The 23,376-nt window shown below is 39.0% G+C and overlaps 1 protein-coding gene across 12 annotated transcripts in view; it reads right to left on the reverse strand.

The window, feature by feature from the left end:
* The window catches only part of znf800b (zinc finger protein 800b), a 31,940-nt gene extending 18,017 nt beyond the window's left edge, over positions 1-13,923 (reverse strand). For 2 of the 12 annotated variants that reach the window (XM_026146748.1, XM_026146745.1), the window contains exons 1-3: positions 12,061-12,237; positions 1,596-1,642; positions 831-942 (exon numbers count right to left, since the gene is read on the reverse strand). In XM_026146748.1, coding sequence (XP_026002533.1) covers positions 831-942; positions 1,596-1,642; positions 12,061-12,162 — 261 coding nt within the window. In that variant the 5' untranslated portion in view covers positions 12,163-12,237. Of the gene's footprint in view, positions 1-830; positions 943-1,595; positions 1,643-10,563; positions 10,680-11,076; positions 12,032-12,060; positions 12,238-12,264; positions 12,416-12,643; positions 12,664-13,424; positions 13,444-13,724 lie in introns of those variants that run through there. The other 10 variants (XM_026146754.1, XM_026146757.1, XM_026146756.1 and 7 more) reach the window with 10 other exon arrangements.
* Between the last annotated feature and the right edge of the window lie 9,453 nt (positions 13,924-23,376).

The raw sequence follows: 23,376 nt of genomic DNA on the forward strand, positions 1-23,376 counted from the left end.
AAACATATTCAGGCAAACGTGCTGAAACACAACAGACAACCTATCATCGTTCAGTGGGACAATAATCCTTAACAAGTGGCCAGAGCACCCAAAAAGCTTTTCAGGGTGAAGAAAGTCCTTGCGTGGAGTCGTTGTTACATAATCTCAGCCTGGCTGAGCTGCATTTCACTTGCTGAAAGGGCAGACCTACTAGATTCACTGGTGTAGATACAAAGAGTGTTGAGATTGACCGCCAGGCTAGAACATATAACATGATTTAGTTTATGTCTGATTTATTTTTAAACCCCTAAATGTTGGCATTATGTGTAAAGGGCTACAGCTCCTAAACTATCCTCCCCAGTGATGAAAAACAACTCAAATTAAAGCTAAGACTCTGCACTTTGTCGTATTGACTGTTTGTTTTTTTTTCTCCAAATTTCCTGGCCGTCTAAATATCCTTGTCTAGACTGCAAATAAGCTTCTATTGTAACACAATCACTGACATATTTTCTCTTTTTCACAATAAAAATACTAATTGTATTACCTGGTGTATCTGTACAATTCCTATTTCCCATATGCAAAGGCTGTGGCACACTGTAATGACTGCAGGCACAATACACATGCTACAAAAAAAACACAAACAACACAGGGGCTAGGACAAACAAAAGGGGGTACTTAAAGGGAAATATATAAGGACAGAATTCAAGTTTTCCCTAGTTCACATCCAGTAAATTTTGTAACATGTGGCAGGAGTTATTTCAATAATAGGTTAGGTTTCATTTGGGTCTAACATAAATGAAGTGTGACTTTACAATCAGACAGGCATTGTTAGATTTTCTTTTGTCCAGTACCTGTCTGCGGGGACAGTTAGAGCTCTTCCTCCCAGCTGACTTCTGGGCCTTCACCATGCTGCCAAGACTGGCCTGCTGCCCCACACGTTCACTACCAGCATACACCTGTAACCTGCAACAACACTCCACATGAGCCAAGAACTGGACTGAAAGAATTAACTTCTGCTGGAAAAGCCACTAAAGCATGAAAAGCTGTCTAAAGAATTAAACAAATTATAGTTTCTCATATCTTAACTGTGCACTGTTTTCTTGTTTACAGATGTACACTTGCAATACATTTGTAAAGGATTGTTTGTGTGCAGATTACACAAAGCCATGATACATTATCAACATCAGCGAAGCAGACTAGTGAAAGAATTGTAAGTCACATAATCTAAACTTTAAATAAAATGCTACCAATGTTGCCCATTTAATATCATCTTCCACGTGCGTTAGTCTTCAGAAAATGTGGGAGTTTTACAGAAAGTTGATGAGAACAGTCTGCAATGTTACCATGAACCAATACACTATATGATTTGCACCATCTCTATGTGTGCATTTGTAACGGAGTACTCTGGCTCATGAATATTGTTTCTCCTAATTGATATGCAGCATATATTTCTTCTAAGAACACCTTATAGTTGTAACCATTCTGCAGCAGTGTAAAGATTGATTCATTCTGCATTAAAATAAGTTGTCACAGGTAATTCTATTGAAGCAAGAATTGGTGCAATCAGCAAACCCAAAGAGAGAGAGAAAATGTGCATAAAATACTTTTTTTTTTACCCATTTTTGCAACACTGTGGTGTCCAAATCAAGAATCTGTAAGAAAACTGGTAGAAAAAAAAAGTTTCACTTCTTAAACACAGCCACATAAGTTACAATACAACATGTAGAAAACACACCCATAACAAGGTCTAATATAGATACTGGGTGTGTGGAATCTGAAACTGCTTTTAAGTGGGCTTTGTTTTGTTACAAGTTTCCTTTTGATACAGGAACTGTATTGGTGGAAGTGCAGAGCCAGTGGTTTTGAATGAGTTACCCACTTGAGTCCTTTATGAGTCAGACTGAGAACTGCAGTGCCAAATTGTTGTGGATGCTGTAAAGATACTTTTCATTGGTTGCTCTGTATCATAACAAATCTACCATAGCTTTGTATTACAGATTTAGGTGTGAAACAGTATGAGTTGCTGCCCTCTAGTGGTCATTTAGACACCATATTACTGGACGTATTTTTTTAACATAAGATCATCCAGCTTCAGAGGCACATGCTGAACAACCTCACTTTTCCAAAATTTGCCATCTTTTGCCATAAGATCTAACAACAAGAAGCCTACGTTAGCTGTCACTGCAATCTGCAGAGTGACTTTTGTTGTTTTTTGCCAGAGAACAAGTTTTAAATGTATGAAGAGTCCAACGTTGAACTAATAAGGTGCTGCAAGTGACAGTGGCTTGAAGCAGTTTGGCTATGACATACTATGAGCATCCCAAATTTGTGGTAATTTGGATTTAAGAGACAGCAAGGAAACACAAAACAAATTGGATGAATATCAAGAAGGGAAAGCACAGATCACCAACTGAAATTAGATCACATCAACTCTATGCCTGAAGCAAAGATGTAGTAGCGAAGATTTTGAGATTTTATACTAAGTTTATTAAGTATTGAAACTAATATTCTGAAATTAATCACTATGACCTTCAACTACAGGGAAAGGGACATTAGGCAAACAGCGACAGTTGTGTCAGTAGATGCAGCGGGGGCCCCGAATGCTTCAAGACAAAGCCAGTGTCAAAGCACGCTGTCCCATGTACAGGCATGTCCCCCACTCAGAAACACTTTAACTGCTACTGAAACTCCAGCAGAGGGAGACAAAGCATGTAATGAAAATGGGGTTTTTCTAGTTTAAAAGTTTTATAGTGTTTTCTACAAGACCAAGGGCTTGAAGATAGCTGTCACAACGCAACACACCTCTCAATGCAAAATATGTTTAGTATACCTCAAGTGGGGGCAAAATTATGCCTGGCCTGATGGTTAAGAACAGCAGGCGAGATGCTGTTCTTAACCATCAATGCAACTCTGTTAAATAAGTCATATATATATATATATATATATATATATATATATATATATATATATATATATATATATATATATATATATATATATATATATGTGTGTGTGTGTGTGTGTGTGTGTGTGTGTGTGTATAGAGAGAGAGAGAGAGAGGGCGAGAGAGAGAGAGAGAGAGAGAGAGAGAGAGAGAGAGAGAGAGAGAGAGACTTTATATATAGATTGTTCCTGAATTTACATTTCTAGTGTGCCAGGCATCGTTAAGAACCACAGCACGCCTTTTCATCTCTGGATCCCGACTTTTAGCACTAATGATGAACCAGTCAAGCACTATGCAATAATGCCACAGCAGAGGATACTTGCAATAATGGAGCAGCTACTTAACAGATGAGCTCAACTAGAGTGGAGCCATGGCTGGAGACATAGAAAATGTCAGTCTGTGGGAATGCATTTGTTTTTATCTTGTCTATCTAAAAAAAAAAAAAAGGAAAGGACAGCATGGATGCTACAGGTCAACAGTAACAAAGTCAGAATTTCTAACAGAACTATTCAATTAAATTTATGTATTTTCAACTAAAATTAAGAGCAGGCATATTAATACATCATGCACCTACCCAGTTAAGCTCTATTTTTATCAGGAGGGAGATTAACACCAGCCATTAACTATAATGGGAAATGAGGACTTTGACCAGAAAGTCTGTCTACCCTGCCGACTACTGGGGAGTAAGGAAACAAGCTCATTTAAAATTTCTGTTTCTTTATTTTAAAAAAAATAGTAGAGTTAACCTTAGTTAATACAACATATAAAGGCAGTGCTAAATTAGAAGCTACTGTGGACTTATCCCCCTCCTATCCTTCACTGCTCAGCAAAAAAAGATCTTTGATCTTCCTGAGTGTAATTTGTACACCATGTTTGTGAAAGTCTAAAAACATCTAATACTGGTGAGGAACCCTACATTGCTCTTAGTATGCATTTAAGAAAAACTGTCTATCTATTTTGTGTTAATCCATTAGCTCAGTGGCCCCTCATGACCTGCTTAAGGTATTTCTCAGTGTTTCACTTAATGCATGCTGGGATGCATTCAAGCACTCTACTATCCTGAATACGAATATATTATTACAGAAAACAAACACAGATTACAAGTTTCTGTCACTCTGACCACAAAGAACTATGCATGCAAAAGTACATTTGAAATTATCTAAGCATCTGAGTTTCATACTAAATCTAGAACTATCAGAAATGTTTGTTACCGTTTTCCAATCACATCTACAAGACAAGTACTATACAGCAAATTGACACATAAGTTTATCTACATATTTGAATATACCATAGTATCAAAACAGACACACATCTCGACCCAAGACTAGCAGCACCTAATAACTGATAACTCCAGCTAATAATGCCATTCTTCCCAGTCTGCTGGAGCTGACCCTACCACCGTGGACACTGCCTTAGGCTCCAGTCATTGAGTCCTAGAGATCAGTTGGTGACCTGCTGGATGTCAGTTACTCACTGACCAGTCTCTAGGCCTGTGTGACTGATACCTTAAAGAGGCATCATGTACTGCAAAGGCTGAAAACAAACACCTTTAACAACACACATGTCAACAACACACAGGGGACTCTCACATTTGTATGGCAACAGACAGAGGTGGTTATGAAGGACTGATCCGTGTTATGACTCTGGTAATGACACCAATGTGGCTCAGACTGGAAATGGCGATATTAGCATGGTTAGCACATTGGCCTAAAATCATGTTATTTTCCTCACATTTATCAAAATGTCAGATATTTTAAGTAGTTCTAAAATTCTACTTTTGGGGCCATCAATCATCTTTCACTCCATTCTAATGTATACTAATGTTTACCTTTTAAATATATTGGCAGCCGTGATTATTGTTATCCTCACCTTTCATGTTTAAAAAAACATTATCTGTTGAGAAAACTATGCATTGTACATCTAGTACAGTGATGCTCTGTGAAATTGTCTCTCAGAAAGAAAACGATGCTCCACAAATGCTGTAAGACCAATTTCAAAAGATCAATAAAGAAGAAACAGGTTTGAAAAAGGCATTTCCTTCCATCCTCCTCAGAACAGTCCTTGATAAACAACTGCTGAACAATAACTGATAATGCAGAAAAAGATGAATGATATGAGCTTGTGTTTGCAATGAAAGGCTGAGCTGGGACTAAATTGCCTGAGGCACTTGGAAATACAGTCTCAAAGCTGACAATCTTAAGAATTAATCACATGTTTCTTATATTCTAAAAATAAGTGCTCAACTCTTCTCCTCTCCTATATACTAATATAACTCTGAACAAATCACCCACTACCTGGCTAGTATGACTCACTGCCTGAGTACCATTACCATTTCCAGCTGTAAAATTTCAATTCAAATACTCCAGTATACCCATTCCCAGCAAAACAAGCAGGCATCCATTGCTCAGTAGTTCACAAATTACACCTGAGTGTGAGTTTCAGCTGTAGCGGCAATCCATAGTGAATTCTGTTAATACTATGATGAATCCAATTTGTAAACTGAGTTTCCCATCTGGGAACATCTCTTATTTTAGGAGAAAAATCATAATTTTCCTTTTGAGAGAAAATAGATAAGGTAAATTCACAACAGAAGAAAATAACTTTTTCTATGCTGCAGTGAAACCTCAGCTTTCTATGGTATAGCAGATAAAGAAATATTTGCTACATAATATTTAAACATCTAAGTGTGCATTATTATAAGATGTACTGCTTATGTAGCACCACAGCCATTAGATAGATGGCAGCAATCATGATCTACTAGTCATTTCCTGTGGCCGCTGGAGAAGACTTCCTCCTAATGGACGAACTCTATACACTGACATGATGCTAGCTGCTGGCAGGTATACCAAGAATGACTACAGCACAGTATGGAGGCAGTGATATTGTGCGCTGCTTGAATGTAAACACTTTCCACACGGTGAATCACAGAATGGACAGTTTATATACGGTGGTGGTGACCCTTTCCCTTTATTGCTTGTATTCTCGAAAATGTGCAATATGTATATAGGAAGAGGAGGTCCACTTGGAGGAGGTCCACTTGGAGGAGGTCCACTTGGCCGCCTCATGTTTTCCAAAAGTATCACTATCCAAAATCTCCAAATTTTTCTCCACATCCATACTTTGAAAGTCTGACTGAAGGACAGGGAAAGACACCTCTTCCTTTAAACAGCACTCTGAGTAGTGAAACCAATTGGTTTAACTACCAGTACCTTTGCACAGGTGCAAGTTAAGCATGTCACATGCACCAATGTTCCCAGGATGTTGGCTTTTGAAATGTAAGCTACTAACAGGTTTCAAGGTGAGCTGGGCCCCAGAAAAAGTAGGATGTTGATCAAGAATACGGCAATCCACTATTTGGATCTTTTGTATTGATCTTTTTCGTAGGTCCCATGTTGTCACTGATATCTATCTAGCAACCTACCTACCTACCTATCTGTTCAATTCAGTTCTCTGATTTTCTGTGTTCACTTCACCACACAATCAACCAGAGTGGGAGCTAATGTACCACAGAAGATGTTAACAGCAAAAAAAAGAATAGTTCGGAGGTGTTTCACACCTACTACACCAGCAGCTTTTCTTGAATATTTCCAGAAGTTTTACACTTTACCACAAACTCTCCTCAAATAAGTTGGCATGACTGAAAAGCTCAAAGCTCTCCGTCTCAGTCAGAGACGTTACACAGGGTAGAAGCTGGAAGGACGTTGGTTTGGTGTAACTCTTGCTGGAAAGCTTTTACTGGACTTGAGTAACATAAGGTGTCCTCATTAACTCGATTCATATTATTGCACTTCAGCTGTCTCCTGTCAGCTCCACACATACACACACACACACACACACACAATGTGTGAGAGGAAGGTGAAGAAAAACTAACGCAATGCAAAAATAATAATAATAATAAAACAGCAGGTTGCAGTTGTCTAATAACTCTTAACATAAGCTAAAATTAGCCTAATAGAAATGTAATGTTTTGTGAGAAATGTTTTGTTTTGTTTTGTTTTTATACATGACAGTTTCAACTTGCAACTGTGGATACAGCAACATACTGTGTTCACTGAGAACGGTTACTGGAAGCGTTCCTGAGCCCACACAGTGAGTTTCACTACTGAATCGTATCTGCTTTAAATGAACTGCTGCTGGCGCAACCAAATTTTATTTATTTTTTTTATTTGTCCCTTGCATACACTGATTTCTCCAAACTGTTTGAATGAATTAACGATAACATGTACAACAGATGATGGAAATCCCAAAGTATCTTAGATTGAGACGTCTTACTCTGAAACTGCTCAAAAACAAATCTGTTCAACCTCCACAACTTTTCCAAATTTTATCCCCCTGTCCTGTTACTTAACATTTTGCATGACACCAAGAGCGTTCCTGTTCAAACTGGATGGCTAGATGTGGCCTTTCTATGTGAAGCTTGTATGTTCTCCCTGTGCCTGATTGGAGTTTCTCCCAATGTCAAAAGAAATATTTGTTATGACTGCAAAAGACTTGAAAGCTGTCCAGTTTGTGTTTCACCCTCTATATCACCTCCATGGCCCTTAGGTGGACAGGCATTTAAGATTGAGGCATCTGTGTATATTGACATTTTACACAGTGTCCCAACATTTTTGGAGACATATCTGTACAACTGCAAAATAGTCCCTCTAACTGTAACACTAAAACAAGCTTAGATAAATTCGGTGGAGTTTCTCACTTCAAGAAAGGTACTGGTGACAGAAAATAAACATTCACATTCAAATATGATTAACTGATCTCACTGTGTGTTACAGTAACATCCTGTGTGATAGCATTAACAGGTTGCTGCCCAGGAACATATGGGATCTCATATACATGCACACACCAGTTGGTCTTGAGATATTATACTGAAACTCACAAACATTAATCATTGTGGAAAGAAATCATTCTCTACAACGTTTTGGTTGCAAATGGGAAAATACCTGAGCGATACCACCACAACCACACCAGCTGAGTTATTACACAGACTCATTCTCCCCAGCAGCAACTTCATTCTCGCCCAGAAATCATTGCACAGCAAAGTTTGCTGAAACTTAATATCTTGACTTGCTTTCATGTCATCATTTTCAACAACCCAATTGAGCCAGAACACCCTTTAAAGGCACACTCGGTGGCAGTACACACAACAGCTGAATTAGACCAAACCAGATATGAAACAAATTCTCCACAGGACACCGTCCTTAGCCTTAATTCAAAGCAAGCACACAGCAGATTAGAGCAACATAAAGAGATGCAGCAGCAGCAGCAAAGCATGGAAAGGGAGCACAGACACAGATTTAAATAAATAAAACCACAAGAGATGCATAATGGGCATTTTCAGGCCAGGTGTGGATGCACAGTGCATAGTCTACTTCATATCAAGGCTTTAAAAATCACACATAAATGTATAATTAAGTACAAGCCCCAAAGAGGGTGATGTCAACAATGAATGGCAAAGAAAGAAAGCAACAATCTATGAAATCCAAAACACACACAGATCACCTGAGATCCCACCCTATTCTGTAATGAGGCAACACTGTTGTGACAACAGCCTTGAACAACTGTTCTAGTCAGATATTTCTATCACAATAGGTAAAAAGTCTTTTTTTGTTGTTGTTGACAGATTGATATCTACTGAAAACTGTGCTTGTCTTTACCATGAACACTGCAAAATACTTTTCCCTAGTGCAGGGGTGTCAAACTCAAATACACAGTGGGCCAAAATTCAAAACTGGAACAAAGTCGCGGGCTAACGTTAATATTTATTGAAATATATTTATTCCTCCAGATATAAGAATGAATCTTTTCTTATGGACTCAAACACGTTTTGCTGAAAAACTGAATATGGAACAAGCAAAGCTTAATACTAAACAATATATATATTGGCTGTATAATACCAGTAGGCCAGCTCTAATAGTAATTTGGTATGGCTGCGGGCCAAATGTAATTAGGCTGCGGGCCAAATTTGGCCCGCGGGCCAGAGTTTGACACCTATGCCCTAGTGTATTTAATTGTTTTGTAGACTCGAAATACTCCACCATAGTTTCCTGGCTCACTAGTTGACTTACTACCTAGCTTGCTGGCCGTTTTGCTGAAATTGATTATCTTGTTTCCTGGCTGAATGGATATTTTGCTGTGTTTCTACTGTGGTGTGTGACTGGCAGGTAAAAAGGCTTGTTGACTGACTGAACTTGCACACTGGTTTGACAAGCTGACTCAGAGACTGAACACAACACTACATCATTAACCTGACTGAATCATACAGTGACGTCATTTAACTGTTGCAGTCAGCATCCACCCTGGTGAAAACCAAGATACCTGTGGTGCCTCAGCAAGGAAGAAAGCCAGGCAGTCTTGGCTGCTGTTCTTATCTCAAGCTGCTAAAAAGAAATAAACACCTAGAATAAAATGAATGGAGGCCAAGCTGAGGTAGTTAAAAGATTTGCCAAAAAAAAAGGCAAATATAAAAGTAATATGAAACAATATATATAATACAGGGAATAACAAAATATAGTGGTTGCTCATGAAGAACAATTCTGTCAACTTCAGACTAACCCTCCTTTTTATTTTAGTCCTCTGTTGCCCACTTTGTTATCTAAACTCATGGCCTTCTTATCCATTCATGTCACTCCCGAAGGTTAGACTGACCATCTCTATTCTGTCAAAGTTACTCATGCACTGTGTCACAGCTTGAACAGAGGGCAATAGAGAAAACAGAGGCAATAGGGGGCAGTGCAGCCAGGTTCTGACAGCATGCAGTGCAAAATAAGTTTTCAGTTAATCAAATACTGAAATAACAGCCACCTGCAAGTTCAAAGTTGGGAGCTTTAAACTGTCAAAGAAGAAAAGATTCCTATATCACTCCATTACCTCAGGGTGGCATCTGTGCTTTAGGGAACATGTTTCACAGCACAGGGAGCAATCTCTACTGATCTGTAACCTTTTGTTTTTTTAAATAAAAGTACAGGAAGTGGAAACTGCACAGTTAAAAAAATATGTTAAAAAAAACTCAATGTAAACACATAGGTGGGGGTTAGTCAGGTAAAAAAAATTCAGGTAATATGAGATAATATTATTAATTAATTTCACGAATCAAAATCCTGTATGTTGACATCGCTGCAAAATTCGTGTAAAGCTCTCGCATTTCCGTTACATTCAAAAACTGCTTAGAAAAGAGGGATTTAACTGACTTTACTGCACAACAGTATCTTATAAAGGATTCTGTAGCTGACATTATCACCGTTTCACGACTTTATGGCTTAGTTCTCTAGTTCGGTCTGGCCGATCAAACCATGCGCAGTGCCCCAAAGCGCAACGGCAACAAATAAAACGTTCCTGGGTAAAAACGCCATGCTCATCTCCAAACCAGAAACGCGTGGCGCGCTGTGTATGTTACTAAAAAACGAGCGAGTGCTTATCCAGTGTCCGAATCATAATCCAACCCCATTCTCTGCGCTGTTCATAAATGCTTCACGGCCATATCATCGCGATCCAGTGGAAAAGACGTGTATCCACATGAGCGAGTTCACAATAGCCACATGCACCGAGCACCATGAGGAAAGGACCGGACGGATATACTCCTCTCCGGCTGGCCTGTCGAGCCCTGTAGCAGGTTTAACCAGTGTGTGTACGCATCCACTTACGCATCCCAGGGAGAGCGATGGAAACATAACCATCTCGAATAAACGGCGCGATCTTCCGTGTTTATACGAAATCCAAGTCGGTGCACTACTGGAGAGTGAAAGCGCACGGCGATTGTTGCCGCCCGAGTCCGTGTCTATTGGTTCTCGTTCAGCTGGGGCAGCGTCAGCACACACACACAGTCTCCATTTGCAACTCCATCGCCCCCCATGGGCGTGCGAGGCCGCGGGCTGTGACGCAAATGGCACTGGGTGATTTGCAAATGACATATCTTCCTAATTCGGTGTCGTCGCCACAGGGACTGGTCCAATTCACCAGATATTACCACAGAAATATCCATCCGACGGCGGGGGACGAGTAAATAAAGGCGGATGAGCAGTTCGCTCTACGGGGATGCGGTTGCATAACTCAGGAAACTTAATAAAAATGTGCACGGAGCGAGCGATGTGCAGTCTCCGTGGCTGATTTTTTGTGGTTGTTTCGATTTAATCCCAGTGGCCTGTGCTAGCACTCACCACACGATCCGTCATCGACTTTTGGCCACAGGAGGAACCAAGCAGAGCGTATACACAGGGAACCCAGTGGCCTCGCTATGGTGGATGTGTGGTGGCCAGAGCTAGGACGCATGCACGTAGCTGACGGCGAAAGACAGGACAGCCAGAGTGTGACTTAGGACCACATTCACAGGCCATAAAGGGCCCGCATGAATGCTATTGTGCTCTTTTATCCAAGAGTCCAACTATTTACAAAAGGTTGGCCAACACACACAAAAAATATAGCGGCGAAAAGGTGGCGGCGGTTACAGCAGCTGCCACCGTTCTCTGCGCAAAGCAACAGCACAATCATTGCGCAGCGCCGGACTTCCCCGGTTTTGTGCAAACTGTGCGATTCGCTCAAAAGACTTTTATTTTTTACCTCATTCAGGCTATCTTCGTCTGGTAAACCGCGAACCAGAGCGCAGAGCAGTCGTCGTTCTCATGGCACGATTTGCATCGCCCCCCATTATCCCCGAAAATCTCCTTTTACACGGTTATATTGTCAGCCTAAAAAACGCCACTGTTTTGAGCAACAAAAGAGCAGCTTAACGTGATCAAAGAAAAGGCCAAGTATAAAATGCACCTTTCACGCCGTTAAAGAGAGGCCCCTCGTAACTATTGCAGCATGGCAGGGGAGTGCGGCGTAAAAACGAGCTAACCCGAATAAAATACACACAAAGACAAGGTGCAGCTCTCGCACGAATCAGTCCATCGCCACCGTGACCGCAACACTAAAACGTCCCCGATCATTTGGATTATCCTGGAGTGGCCGGGGATGATATCACGGCGAATGTGAAACGCTGCGTTTTGCGGCTCCGTGGCACCTTTTCCAAGAAGCAGCTTGGCGCACAGGACCGGTGACCCTTCCATCTTTGCGCGTCCTTCTACCGAGCGAATTGGTGAACAACCCCGTATTTTGACCGGTCTCTGTTGAATAAAACACATCGCGGTAGGAGATTTTACCATTGAGGAAGTAAACGCCGCGTGTAAAAGACTGCTACAAGTCTCTGAAACTATTCCTCTCCCCGCCGCGGCCAGGCAGAAACAAGAGGGCGATGACGCCATTTTCTGCAAAAACAACCATGCTCGGGAAGCCAAAGCGAAGGAGGTTCAACCCGCTCCGTAGCCCTCAAGTCCCGCTGAAACGTATTTAAACCAAGTCCTTACCTTGTTTTTCTCGGATGGGTGGCGGAATAGCGTGTTTCGAGAGATAAAACTGCTCGACCGTTGCTACTTCGAGTCCGGAGATTGTTTATTTCGCCTCCCAGCGTCCCTGGTTCACTCTGAACAAGTTCCTCTGCGAGCCGCTGTCTTTGTGCACCCAGAGGAGCCTCTCAGCGTTAAACCAGTCTCTGCGCAAAGGTGCACCCTCTACGTCCAATTTTAGCTAAAAATATCGGCACTTTAGAGGGACAGTACGGAAAAGGGAGATGATTTGGTCTTTTTTAATTACAAAAAGTTGACAAATTGACCAGCTTTTTATCCAGTGTCTCGGTTATAGCGTTGATTAACCCCCAAAACGCGCAACCTTTTCGAGGACACAGACCTCTCCAGAAGAGTCCACGACGCAAACTCCGAAGCACACCAGGGTGTTTGTACCCACCCAGAAGTTAAATTGGCAGATAAAATAATTTACACTGCCAATTTAATAAAATACCAACTAATTAACCAAAATAACCAAAATTACTGACAAACGTGAACGAGTTATTCGCATTTGTGGTGATACGGTTTGATTTACTAAATGAATATTTATTGTTTTTAATCACAATTTTATACAGAATATGATTTAGAAGTGCATAAAACACAGTTGTGCGCTTAAAGTTTTCCTCCAAAGGAAATTGACGAGTTTATTTTTCTTCTTTAAATGAATTCAAGTAAATTTAAAGATTTGTGTAACTATATGACAAGTTATATGTGATACATGAGAACAAGTAAAAGGTTCTCCTTTTAAAAATGTATTTCCAAGGACAACTCCCACTGATCTCCTTAAATATACCAGATGACAAATTGGTTTCTTACAACTTCATGTTGTTTTCTACTTTATTTTTAAATTTCCAAATGGCATTGGTTTATAAATACTGACTTCAAACTACATTTAAAAAAAGCATGAGTAGCTTTTTCAGCTGTTGACTAAGTTTATTAGTAATAACACTAATGTGATCATACATTTCTCATCAATAACATCGCTTATGTTTTCAGTTGTTTGGATAGTTGGTGTTGAATAATCACATTTTTTAACTAAAACATATCTAATGGCATGTCACTGGCTAGCTAGTCTGCTAAACACTAGCTTTCCCAACTTATGCCAAATAAGCACTTAGCCTTACCTGTCCTACCTTCATTACAACTTCCTTCACTTGTTTGTAACAAATAATGAAAACAACCAACTGTTTTGTGATATTTTAGATGCATATAAATACATGACTGGAACTATTTTCAATGGTGTGAATGCCATTTAACCCGCCTAGCATCCTTAAGCTAGTTAGCTTAACTGCAAAAGGCCAGCAACAGCTTCTAAGGTAATACAGCTATGTTAGCTTTTTTTGCTTTAAGTTCGCACATATATATGTTAAACTACAATGGTTTTTTGCAAAACAGAGAAATAAAGTTTGTAACTGCACGCCTACCTTGTTTCCAGACAAGTTCAGTTGAAAACAAACCTGTTGGTGCAGGCATGGGGTCTTACTAATAAACCCCCCCTTACATTTGAGTCATGTCACATAAAGGAAGTATTTTTACTACATTTTATCACTTCAGGTTATCTAAATGAATTCAACAGACAGACTATTTTTCTACCGAGCTCATGCACCCACTAATAACAAGTGCGAATTAAAATAGAAAAAGGGTAGAAAAAGGTAAAGTAGTTAAGCTAATTGCTGCCAGCTGGCTAAAACAATAACTGTATGCATAATATGTCTGAATATGATAGTGGCACATATCTATCTAGCCACACACACACACACACACACACACACACACACACACACACACACACACACATATATATATATATATATATATATATATATATATATATATATATATATATATATATATATATCAAAAATTATAGCATATGCAAGCGTCATGTGATGCATTACTCATGTTGAACACGGGCTATGCACCTGCTGCTTGAATAATTAGATAAGGGCAAATTTTAAAATGTTCCCCTTGCCCAATAGAACTAGTTATTGTGTAGTAGTAATTGCAGCCATTTTTACAGTGCACATGAAATGGGCATATATGTATATGTTTTTGTTGATTAGCTGTACTAACTAAAGAAAACATAGAAATTTGACTGTGACGGCGGATAAAAGTAATGTAAGTAAGAGAGGGTATGATCAGTGCAGGTCAGTGTATTTAGCTAAAGAAATGTAGAATATAAAAGCTCTATGTGATACATAAGTAATGTGGAAGATGGGAAGTCATGCTCTGCTGCTCAAATAATTAGTAAAATGTTACCCAACTAGTAGCAGTATTCTAATAATACTGGTTATTTTGTGGTAGTAATAGGAGTTCTTTTTAAAGTGCAGGTTTATATAGCGAAAAAATGATTGTTTGCAATAAATAGAAAGTTTTTTTCTGGCCTTTCCAAATCTTATACTACTCTTTATACCTTGCCTACTATGATATCTTAGTTACATTCTTATAGTATGATGTGATGCAGTGTTATCATAGTGTGCCATCAGCTGTTGTTGAGGCTGTTACAGTCTGTCAGGATCTGGTAAAACCAGCCTTCCTGATAACTAAAGCTAAATGCCTTGAAATGCACCATTTAAATACAAATACAGGGATTTCCGTGAAAATGGAGCTTTACCCCCTCACAGTTGGAACTTGAGTCAGCATGTTGTGTTGCTATTGATATGCTTAAGAAAGGTGTCTCACTTAAACAAAGTAAATGTGCTAATTTTCCCTGAACAGGGCAGAACTTTGATTTGGGCGCACTGTGAACAAACTGTTATGTTACACCTGTTATAAATGGTTCTGTTATTTAACTGGCAAAAATCATAAGCATCACATATGTGAAATCTTATCTTGAATCGACCCGACAAACTCTTAGACCACATCAAATAAAGAAAAACACTCAACACATTGAATGCAAAGTGGGAATAAAGTATGGTTTTAAGGAGAGGGGGGCGGAATTAAAGAAGTTCCATAAGAGTTATAATCCCCGCCAGCTCTTTCCTTTAAGCTCGTGAGAGCCCACAACAAAAGGTGCCCACCACTATCGCCTATACACAATTAACTAAAGCACCAGCATTATTCCATTATCATAAGAATGCTGTTTGCAAAGGCGGGAGGGGGGACTCCTCGGCATTCATGGCCGTGGTCGAATAGAGCTGAGAGCTTTTATCTTCTCAATTACATGCAGGCTGCATTCATCACACCACCTAGTGACATGTTTGGACACTTTTTGTGCACAACAAATAATTCGTTTATGTTGGTAATTTAAATGGCTTGTTTATAATTATAGCAGTGGGCCTTTTTTTTGGAGGGGGGGGGGGGGGACTGGTGAGATTAGGGTGGGACTCGTTTCCAGAGGGACTCCAAGACAAACAGATGACACTGGTAAGATCTTTTTGTTTTTCTCTAACGGGGCATTCAATGTGAGCAAATATTGTAACTGTTAATAGTCTCCAAACATTCCTCATAATCAGATTTATGTTCATCTCTTGCAAAGGAATGAAAATGAAGCGTTTTGTAACGCGTACATTGCTTTCCTAATGTGACCGTTCTGCCTCCTAAGAAGTGTCAGGATCTCACGCGCCTTCAAGTCGTGCACATGCTGCTGCAATTATGAATTCAGAAGACCACCTGTGCAGTAATTGCTCATACCAGCAGTAGCATCTGAGTTTAAGGAGACTAAATGAGGGCAGGTTTCTTCTTTTGAGGCTAACATCATTTGTTTTGAATCACATTTCTGCCTGAGTGCTTTTGATCTATTATGTGGCTGATGATGAGATTCAGGGTCGTGTTTGAGCTAACTGACCACAAGGTGTCAATGTTGCCGGGAATGTATTTCGCCGTGTGTCATTTTGGTTCATTAATGGAGAAAGCACTGAGGAAAGCAGCAGGTATAAATGCCTACTGGATGTCATGCTCATATAAATCTAACTAGATGAAGTGATTTGTCCAGAGAGAATAGACGGAAGGAGAACCATCTGTACTTGCCAATGCCTCAGTAATGTATAATTCTGGCTTAACACAGCAGGTTTCATCCTTATGGTGCTCTATCACAATTTAATCCCTAGTGCATTGTATTTTGTCTATTTTCATTTCTTGATTCTTGTTTAAATCTTTCCTTTTAAAATAAGATTGATGTTAGGAAATGTGTTGAATGGACAGGCAAGAATGGTGAGCGTTAAAAAAAATAATGCAGCAGCTTATTTCTGTGGGGACACTTTGATAATGACACACCTAAGATGCGTGGGATACGTATCAGGACATCAACCGACCATAACATTGCAGTGCTATGAGATTTCTTTCACTTTTATGTGTAATTTAAGTTTTCCCACCTCTCCCTGCCAAGTCAGTTTTTTTTTCCTTTTATTTACTTTTTTTCAAAGCAACAAAAAAAAATTACCATGAGAAAGACCAAATGAAGTTTGCAGCATTCCTGTTTGACTCAATATACAATAATGTGCAAAAGTCTTGAGCCACCCCTCAGTTCTTTATACTTTGTTGAGAAAACATGACATATGTGCGGCTTCTTTTTTTTTTTTTTTTTTGCGATGTGCAAAAATGCTTAGAAATACAGTATATAAGAAAAAACAAAGATTGCAAAATTCTAAAGAACTCAAAAGTCAGCATTTCATACAGCCATCTCTATTCTTCAACACACTGTTAGAAAAGCTTTCCTGTAATTTCTTCAAGTAGTCTTCAGGAATAGTTCTCGAGACTTCTTGAAGGACAAAGCTTCTCTTTTGATGTTGGCTTCCTTTCAGTATGTTCTCTGTTCACACGATCCCACACTGCATCAAAACTGTTGAGGTACGCGCCCCGGGGAGGACAACTCATGACTGATAGTGCTTTATTTTGTGTTTTTCTATGCAGGTATGCTTTTACTGCATTGGCAGGATCATGTCATGCTGAAAAATAAAGCTGTTGCCAATCAGGTGCTTTCCAGATAGTATTGCACGATGGATAAAAGTCTGATGGTACTTTTCTTCATTCATGATTCTATCAGTTTTAACAAGATCTCCAACAACAATGGCTGAAATGCAGCCCCAAACCATGACAGAGCCTCCATCGTGTTTTAAAGATGGCTGTAGCCACCCACTGTTGTACTTCTCACTTCTTGCATACTTATTAAAGACAACTGGAACCACGGATTTTAAATTTGGATGCATTACTCCATAAGCCAAAATTTCTTGCGTAATTTGACATACCTCAGCCCTTTTCTTTGTTTGACTTCCTTCAGAATAGCTCCTTGTTGGCCACGGTTCCACTAAGAAAATTTCTGACGGGGCATCAATAACTGAAGGGCCAAATGCATCGCTCACTTCCTTTGTCAGGGGTTGCTGGATTCCTTCCTGTTTTCTAAGGACACTTATCCTCTACACAGTTTCCTCACATTTTTTTAAGTAAGCACTGCACACCACACCGAGATATGCCAAGTTTTGGGCTAATGGCTCTTTGATTATCACCTTGTTGTTGCTGCACAAGACAAACAAACAAACAAACAAACAAAAATGGGTTTTGTTATCAATGCCAAATTGCTAGCAACATAATGCCCTAAAATACAATTTAAAGCTGGTTCTTTTCTAAATTATATATTATGTGTAGACACATCACTGGTTGATTGTTTGATTTGTTTGTTGCTTCATTTGAACTTGAACTTCATTCAGGGTAAGTGGACTACATTTCTAATTAGCTTTTCCAGTGTTTATAAAAATCGTATTTTTAGAATGTAATATAGGTTTTAAAGTGCTACTATAGAACTTCTCAAAGAAAGAAAAAGATGGTCACCGATTTATGAAATAAAAACTGAATTTATGAGCTAATAAAACGCTCGTCTTTGTAAAGGTCATTTCTGAAGCACCAGCCTTGTTTGATATGTGATCAGTTGTGTTAGCCTAAACTTAGTTCACCCCCTTGGACACACCATTCTTTTTTGTACAGTCTCATTAAGGTATCGTGGTCATCTAGCCATGGGATCAATTGTTGACATACTCTTCTTCACTTCGCTATGGTAGGCTATTTTAACATCTTCCCATAAGTTTACATAAAAGCTACATAAATTCTTAAAATTAAATCGGGGAACTTCAAAACCCCCGCTTTTCTGTGGGGATTTGTTCGTTTGTTCAGTTTCCAATCATCAAACTTTGTGGTTATACAGTCACATCGGACTCAGTCTTGGGGGAAAAAATATCAGCTGTTCTTTACAAGCATGTGCAAGGACTCAAGAAGGGTCATTACTCGCATCAAAGAAGTTGATATAAATTAAATTACTAAGCATTTATAGTTTAATGTGCAATAACTGATCACAGTGCTTCCAGATATATTTCACGTGAGTAACATTTAATGTGTAAAAAAAAAGAAATAACCTCTGTTTTAATGTTTTCCACTCTTTCTTTGATCTAAAAAACTAGTAAAACTGTAGAAATATTAACTGGACACCACATTATCACTGACATAATAAGTGAATCTCTAAATTCACCCCACTCGCCAAAGCCCATAAATGAGGAACATGTGATATTTGCTGCTAGAATGTGAATAAGGCAGTCAGTGTGTAAGTATCGTAACATTTTTGGACTCCTGTCCATAAAGAACAGAGGACAGAGACTGCTCAGAGGAGGGGAAAATGGCTAATTACTGCCTGTAATGTCCTTTCTCTGGCTGAGTAAGGATACTGAATGACAGTCTGGAGCAGAGATGGAGTCTCGGTTGCCTGTTCTGACTGTAAACAATAATAACAGAATCAGTGCTATGGAGAGAAGGGCACTGAAATGACACAGCAGAACAATCTGACTTAGTGTTCCGTCATGGGCTTCTATCTGATCTGAACAAAACATCAGCGGATCATGCTTTTTGAGATCAAAGGTCAGTCACTGAGAGGCCCTGTGGGATTTAACACGAGACTCCAAGATGTTGATAAATGTTCAAATAAAGAATTTGCTTTTCCCTCGCAACAAGCATGGCGTGATCTTTTGTTATGCTTTAGTTGTGCTGTCCACAAAATTAGTCTGTGGATTCCATTCGCTTGCCAGCAGAGGTGACTGTTCTGTAGCGTTTTGTGTCATCAATCCTTAGGGTTAGGCCTTGACCTGGAAAGTAAACCCCGGTGGTCTGGAGAAGAAGCTTCTGAGTCACAGTCGACATCGTGTTTGTTCTGAAGAGCCCTTTTCTGTTAGTCCAAGAGGATCTAATTAAAATACACAGAACTGTTAATGTGGCTGCTGTTACAGTCCTTTGTAGAAATGGAAAGCTTTGATAGAGGTTGGATGGTCAGGCAATTCAACTGGACTTGTGTAATAACAGGTGATAGGGTAAAAAATGTTGGAAACCACAGTAGTACCTTTGTGAGGCTTTTTGTGTTGTAGGCACAGCGCTACACATGTGTGTGGTTTTCTTTTCCAATCTTATACTTACTTTATGGAACTGATTGCTTTTGATAAACTTGAAATATGTTATAGGTTAAATAAGCTCTATTTAAACATACATTTTCAGGCCGCTTATTTCTTTGATGTTAGTCTGCACTTATCCAATAGTGCTTGGCCTGTAGTGAGCAGAGTGAGGTGTTGGTGATGGTTCAGGTTTGCTGTAGAAAATTGTTAAAGTTAGTTTTTAATTATGCTAGCATCATTCTGTGTTGTTCTGTGTTGACAGTTTAGTTTCATAGGTTATGCTTTAGGAACCTTTAAATTAGAAGCTATAGCTATAACACCATTAGCCATGGGCTACCTGGGTTACTGACTACCACGCTCAGGCGTATGCAGAGTGCTGCTTTGCTCTGTAAAGACGGAAGATCGCTAAAATGAGTTTCAAGCAGTCTTTCTGATGTTTATCACGAATGAGTCATCTTTTAACATAATGCAAGGCCATGCTCATAAGTAATGGCTGCAACTTCATTAATCGCAGTACTTGAGAAGGTATAGTTACATCATTTACTGCTTTTGTGGCAGTGTATCGCAAATTAAACAAGACACTTAATAAAATAACTAACATTTAAGTTGATTTCCTAAGCTGATAAATTACAGTCAAATAGTAAATACAGTCATATGAGAAGTATGACCTATCAGGGCATAATAAAAATAATCAGGTCCTTATCAGGTCTCAAAATGAGGTAAATACAACTTCAGAGGATGTAGAAAACATGACATATTACACTGTCTATATATTTCATAAATTAGGAAATAGTGGTTGAAGAACTAAGTACACCTTCACTCCTTTCAGTGAAGGAGTGAAGAAGGTAAGAAACAACCAGGTGCTGTAATCAAATGAACCTGAATCACTCAGGTGTATGTTAACACAATGCAAAGAAAATCAATTGTTGCTACCCATCAGTCTGGAAAGAGTTGGAAGAACATTTCCAAATATTTGAGGTCCATCATTCTACAGTGAGAAAGATTATTCACAAATGCAAGACATTCGAGACAGTTGCCAACCTTCCCAGGAGTAGACATCCAAACAAATTCCCCCCAAGGTCAGGGCACAAAACTCAAGAGCTTCACCTGAGACCATGTTAAAGGTTAAAGTTAATGCCAGTACAATTAGAAAAAGGCTGTACAGGTTTGGCTTGTTTGGAAGTGCTGCCAGGAGAAAGCCTCTTCTCTCTAAAAAGAACACAGCAGTATGACTTCTGAAAGACTAGACTTCTGGAACAATGTCGTTCGGACAGACAAGATCAAAGTGCAGATGTTTGGCCATAATGAATAACACAACATTTGTAGAAAAACAAAGCGTAACAGCACGAACACCTCATACTGACTGTGAAGCATGGTGGTGTAAGGGAGATGATTCGGGCCACATGACTGGGATTTTTTGCAGTCATTGAGCCAACCATGAACAACTCTGTGCACCAAATTATTCTAAAGTGAAATGAGAGGTCATTTGTCTTATAGCTAAAGCTTGGGTGAAACATCATCATGCTACATGACAATGAATCCAAGCACAGCAGAAAACCTACAACAGAAAGGCTGAAAGTTCAAGCTCTCAGTTAATGTAAAATAACCGTGAAGGGTGAAAGATATCAACTGTGGTTGTATTTAAACCATTTTAGAATCTGTTAATGTAAAAGATATCCTGATATGTGAAACCAGAAAGGGGGTCTAGTTTGTTTTTCACAACTTCACAGCATGTAATAAATTATTTAACTTGTGAAAACAGTAAGGCAATCACTTGCATTAATTCTCTTTTAGTTAGTCAACTTTTTTGGAGCTGGTTCTTATACTTGCCTAAACAAAAAGCCTAGGCTAATTGGAAAGTCATAGAACAGTAAATAACAGTAAAGGCAACTTATCTGATAATTTGTCATGAAATTTCATGAAAAGACAACACACAGACAACAAGATCGGGAGATCACCCCATTCAGTGGGATAGATCTTTGTACGTAAAACTGTTCAGATGGACTAAAGTGGTAAGCTGATTCCTATAATTACCATTACTGCTGCTACATATTTAAAAAGTTAAACATTGCAAGACAGAAAGAAAACAGTTATGCTGTACAGTTACAGATTGACCTGGTAAGATAAAAGCATTAAAATGTACCAAAATGTTGCACTTTACAAAATATAAAAAGCTTCCTTGTGAAATGCCGGTAACCACATAAGAGGCATTTGCTCGCCTCCAGCAATTCAAAAATATGTCAGACATCAACGATAAGGAGAGATACTTTCAGAAGGTAAAAAACAAAGCTGTAATAAAGAGCTGTGAGACTTTCTTTACAATTCAAAAGCTGCAAATTTGATTTACAAACAACACAAATCCACTTTCAATCATTTAATAAAAGCTTGGATACAGGACCTTTTTTTTTTCCATTTTTTTACAGCATGTGGCATGTGTTAAGTTGTATTGGTGGAAAATCCATTTTCTAAAACAACTGCAGTAAGACTGAATAAAACCCCCAAAATCTTAACAAGGCATTTTTCAGACATTCAACATTCACCACAGTTTGGATTGGATAATAACAACAGTGCGCTGGTTTAGGGGGACAACTGACCAACAATATCCTCTTCATCTTCTTTTAATGGAGTTGCCAGAAACACTATCACAAATATAAAGATTTTTTTTAATATCTAAAATATTTATATAAATAGAAAGTAATTAAAGATCTGGGCAAAATGACAAAGTGCAAAACAGGAAAAAAGAAAGAAAGAAAAGAAACAGGGAGGGTTTAAAAAAACAAAACAAACTTTAACAGCAAAGACAATATACAACTGCTCTGAAATCAGCAACCATGAGCCTTGTCTTCATTTTAGCTGCAACAGACCGTAACTTCCCATTTCTATTTCTTCAACCAGTAACTCAGGTTGGCTTCTTTTCCCCAACAAACACTTGATCTTTGATCAGTAGATACATGTGAGAAGGTACTGCGTGAGAAAACCGAAATCTATCCAATGATACCAAGATCTGTAACCAGTAAATAACACCAAAAAAAGAAGTATCGACCATCGCTTTAGCAATGTATGCGTTGATCTGTTATTAAACGTCTGTTGATTTAAACGTGTGAGCACAGCAAAGAAAACTGAAGAAAAATTAAAAGATTTGTTTATCTTGTCATAAAAGGGATGTTAGCCATTTAACTGTACACAGCCAGTACCCAGTTAAACCATGTGTATCTACAGCGAAACAAAGCCTACCATGCAGGTTCTATTAAACTGATCTAAACTGGTAGACAATCTCACGCGCTGATGGACAGTCATGGGAAGCACTTTGAGTACTTGGAAAAACGTAACACAAATACAAATGATTATGTACAATTCAATCATCATTAGTGCTTAAACAAAACAACCAATGAGTCCAAAAAGAGTTAGTTTCCACTGAAGCAGTTGGCAAGTACCAGGCGAGTGCATTTCTGAGAGTCACACTGCTAAACAGCAAATTTAAATGCTTTCAGTTACGTTAGCTCTATCGTCAGCAGCAATGAATGAAAGAGGGGGGTACTTCTCTGACATTTTAAAGGTTTATGCCGTTTGTTTTTTGACCCATTACGACATCTGCTGCACTTCAAAAGGGACCTGTTATGCCTTTCTCCATTAGCTGTCAAAGTCTAGTATTAACAAGTAATCTTTGTAAGCCAAAAGTTTGAGCCTTAGACTGATATAATCCATTTTAGAC

The sequence above is a fragment of the Astatotilapia calliptera genome, chromosome 17 (assembly GCF_900246225.1).
Source record: "Astatotilapia calliptera chromosome 17, fAstCal1.2, whole genome shotgun sequence".
Classification (NCBI taxonomy): Eukaryota; Metazoa; Chordata; class Actinopteri; order Cichliformes; family Cichlidae; genus Astatotilapia; species Astatotilapia calliptera.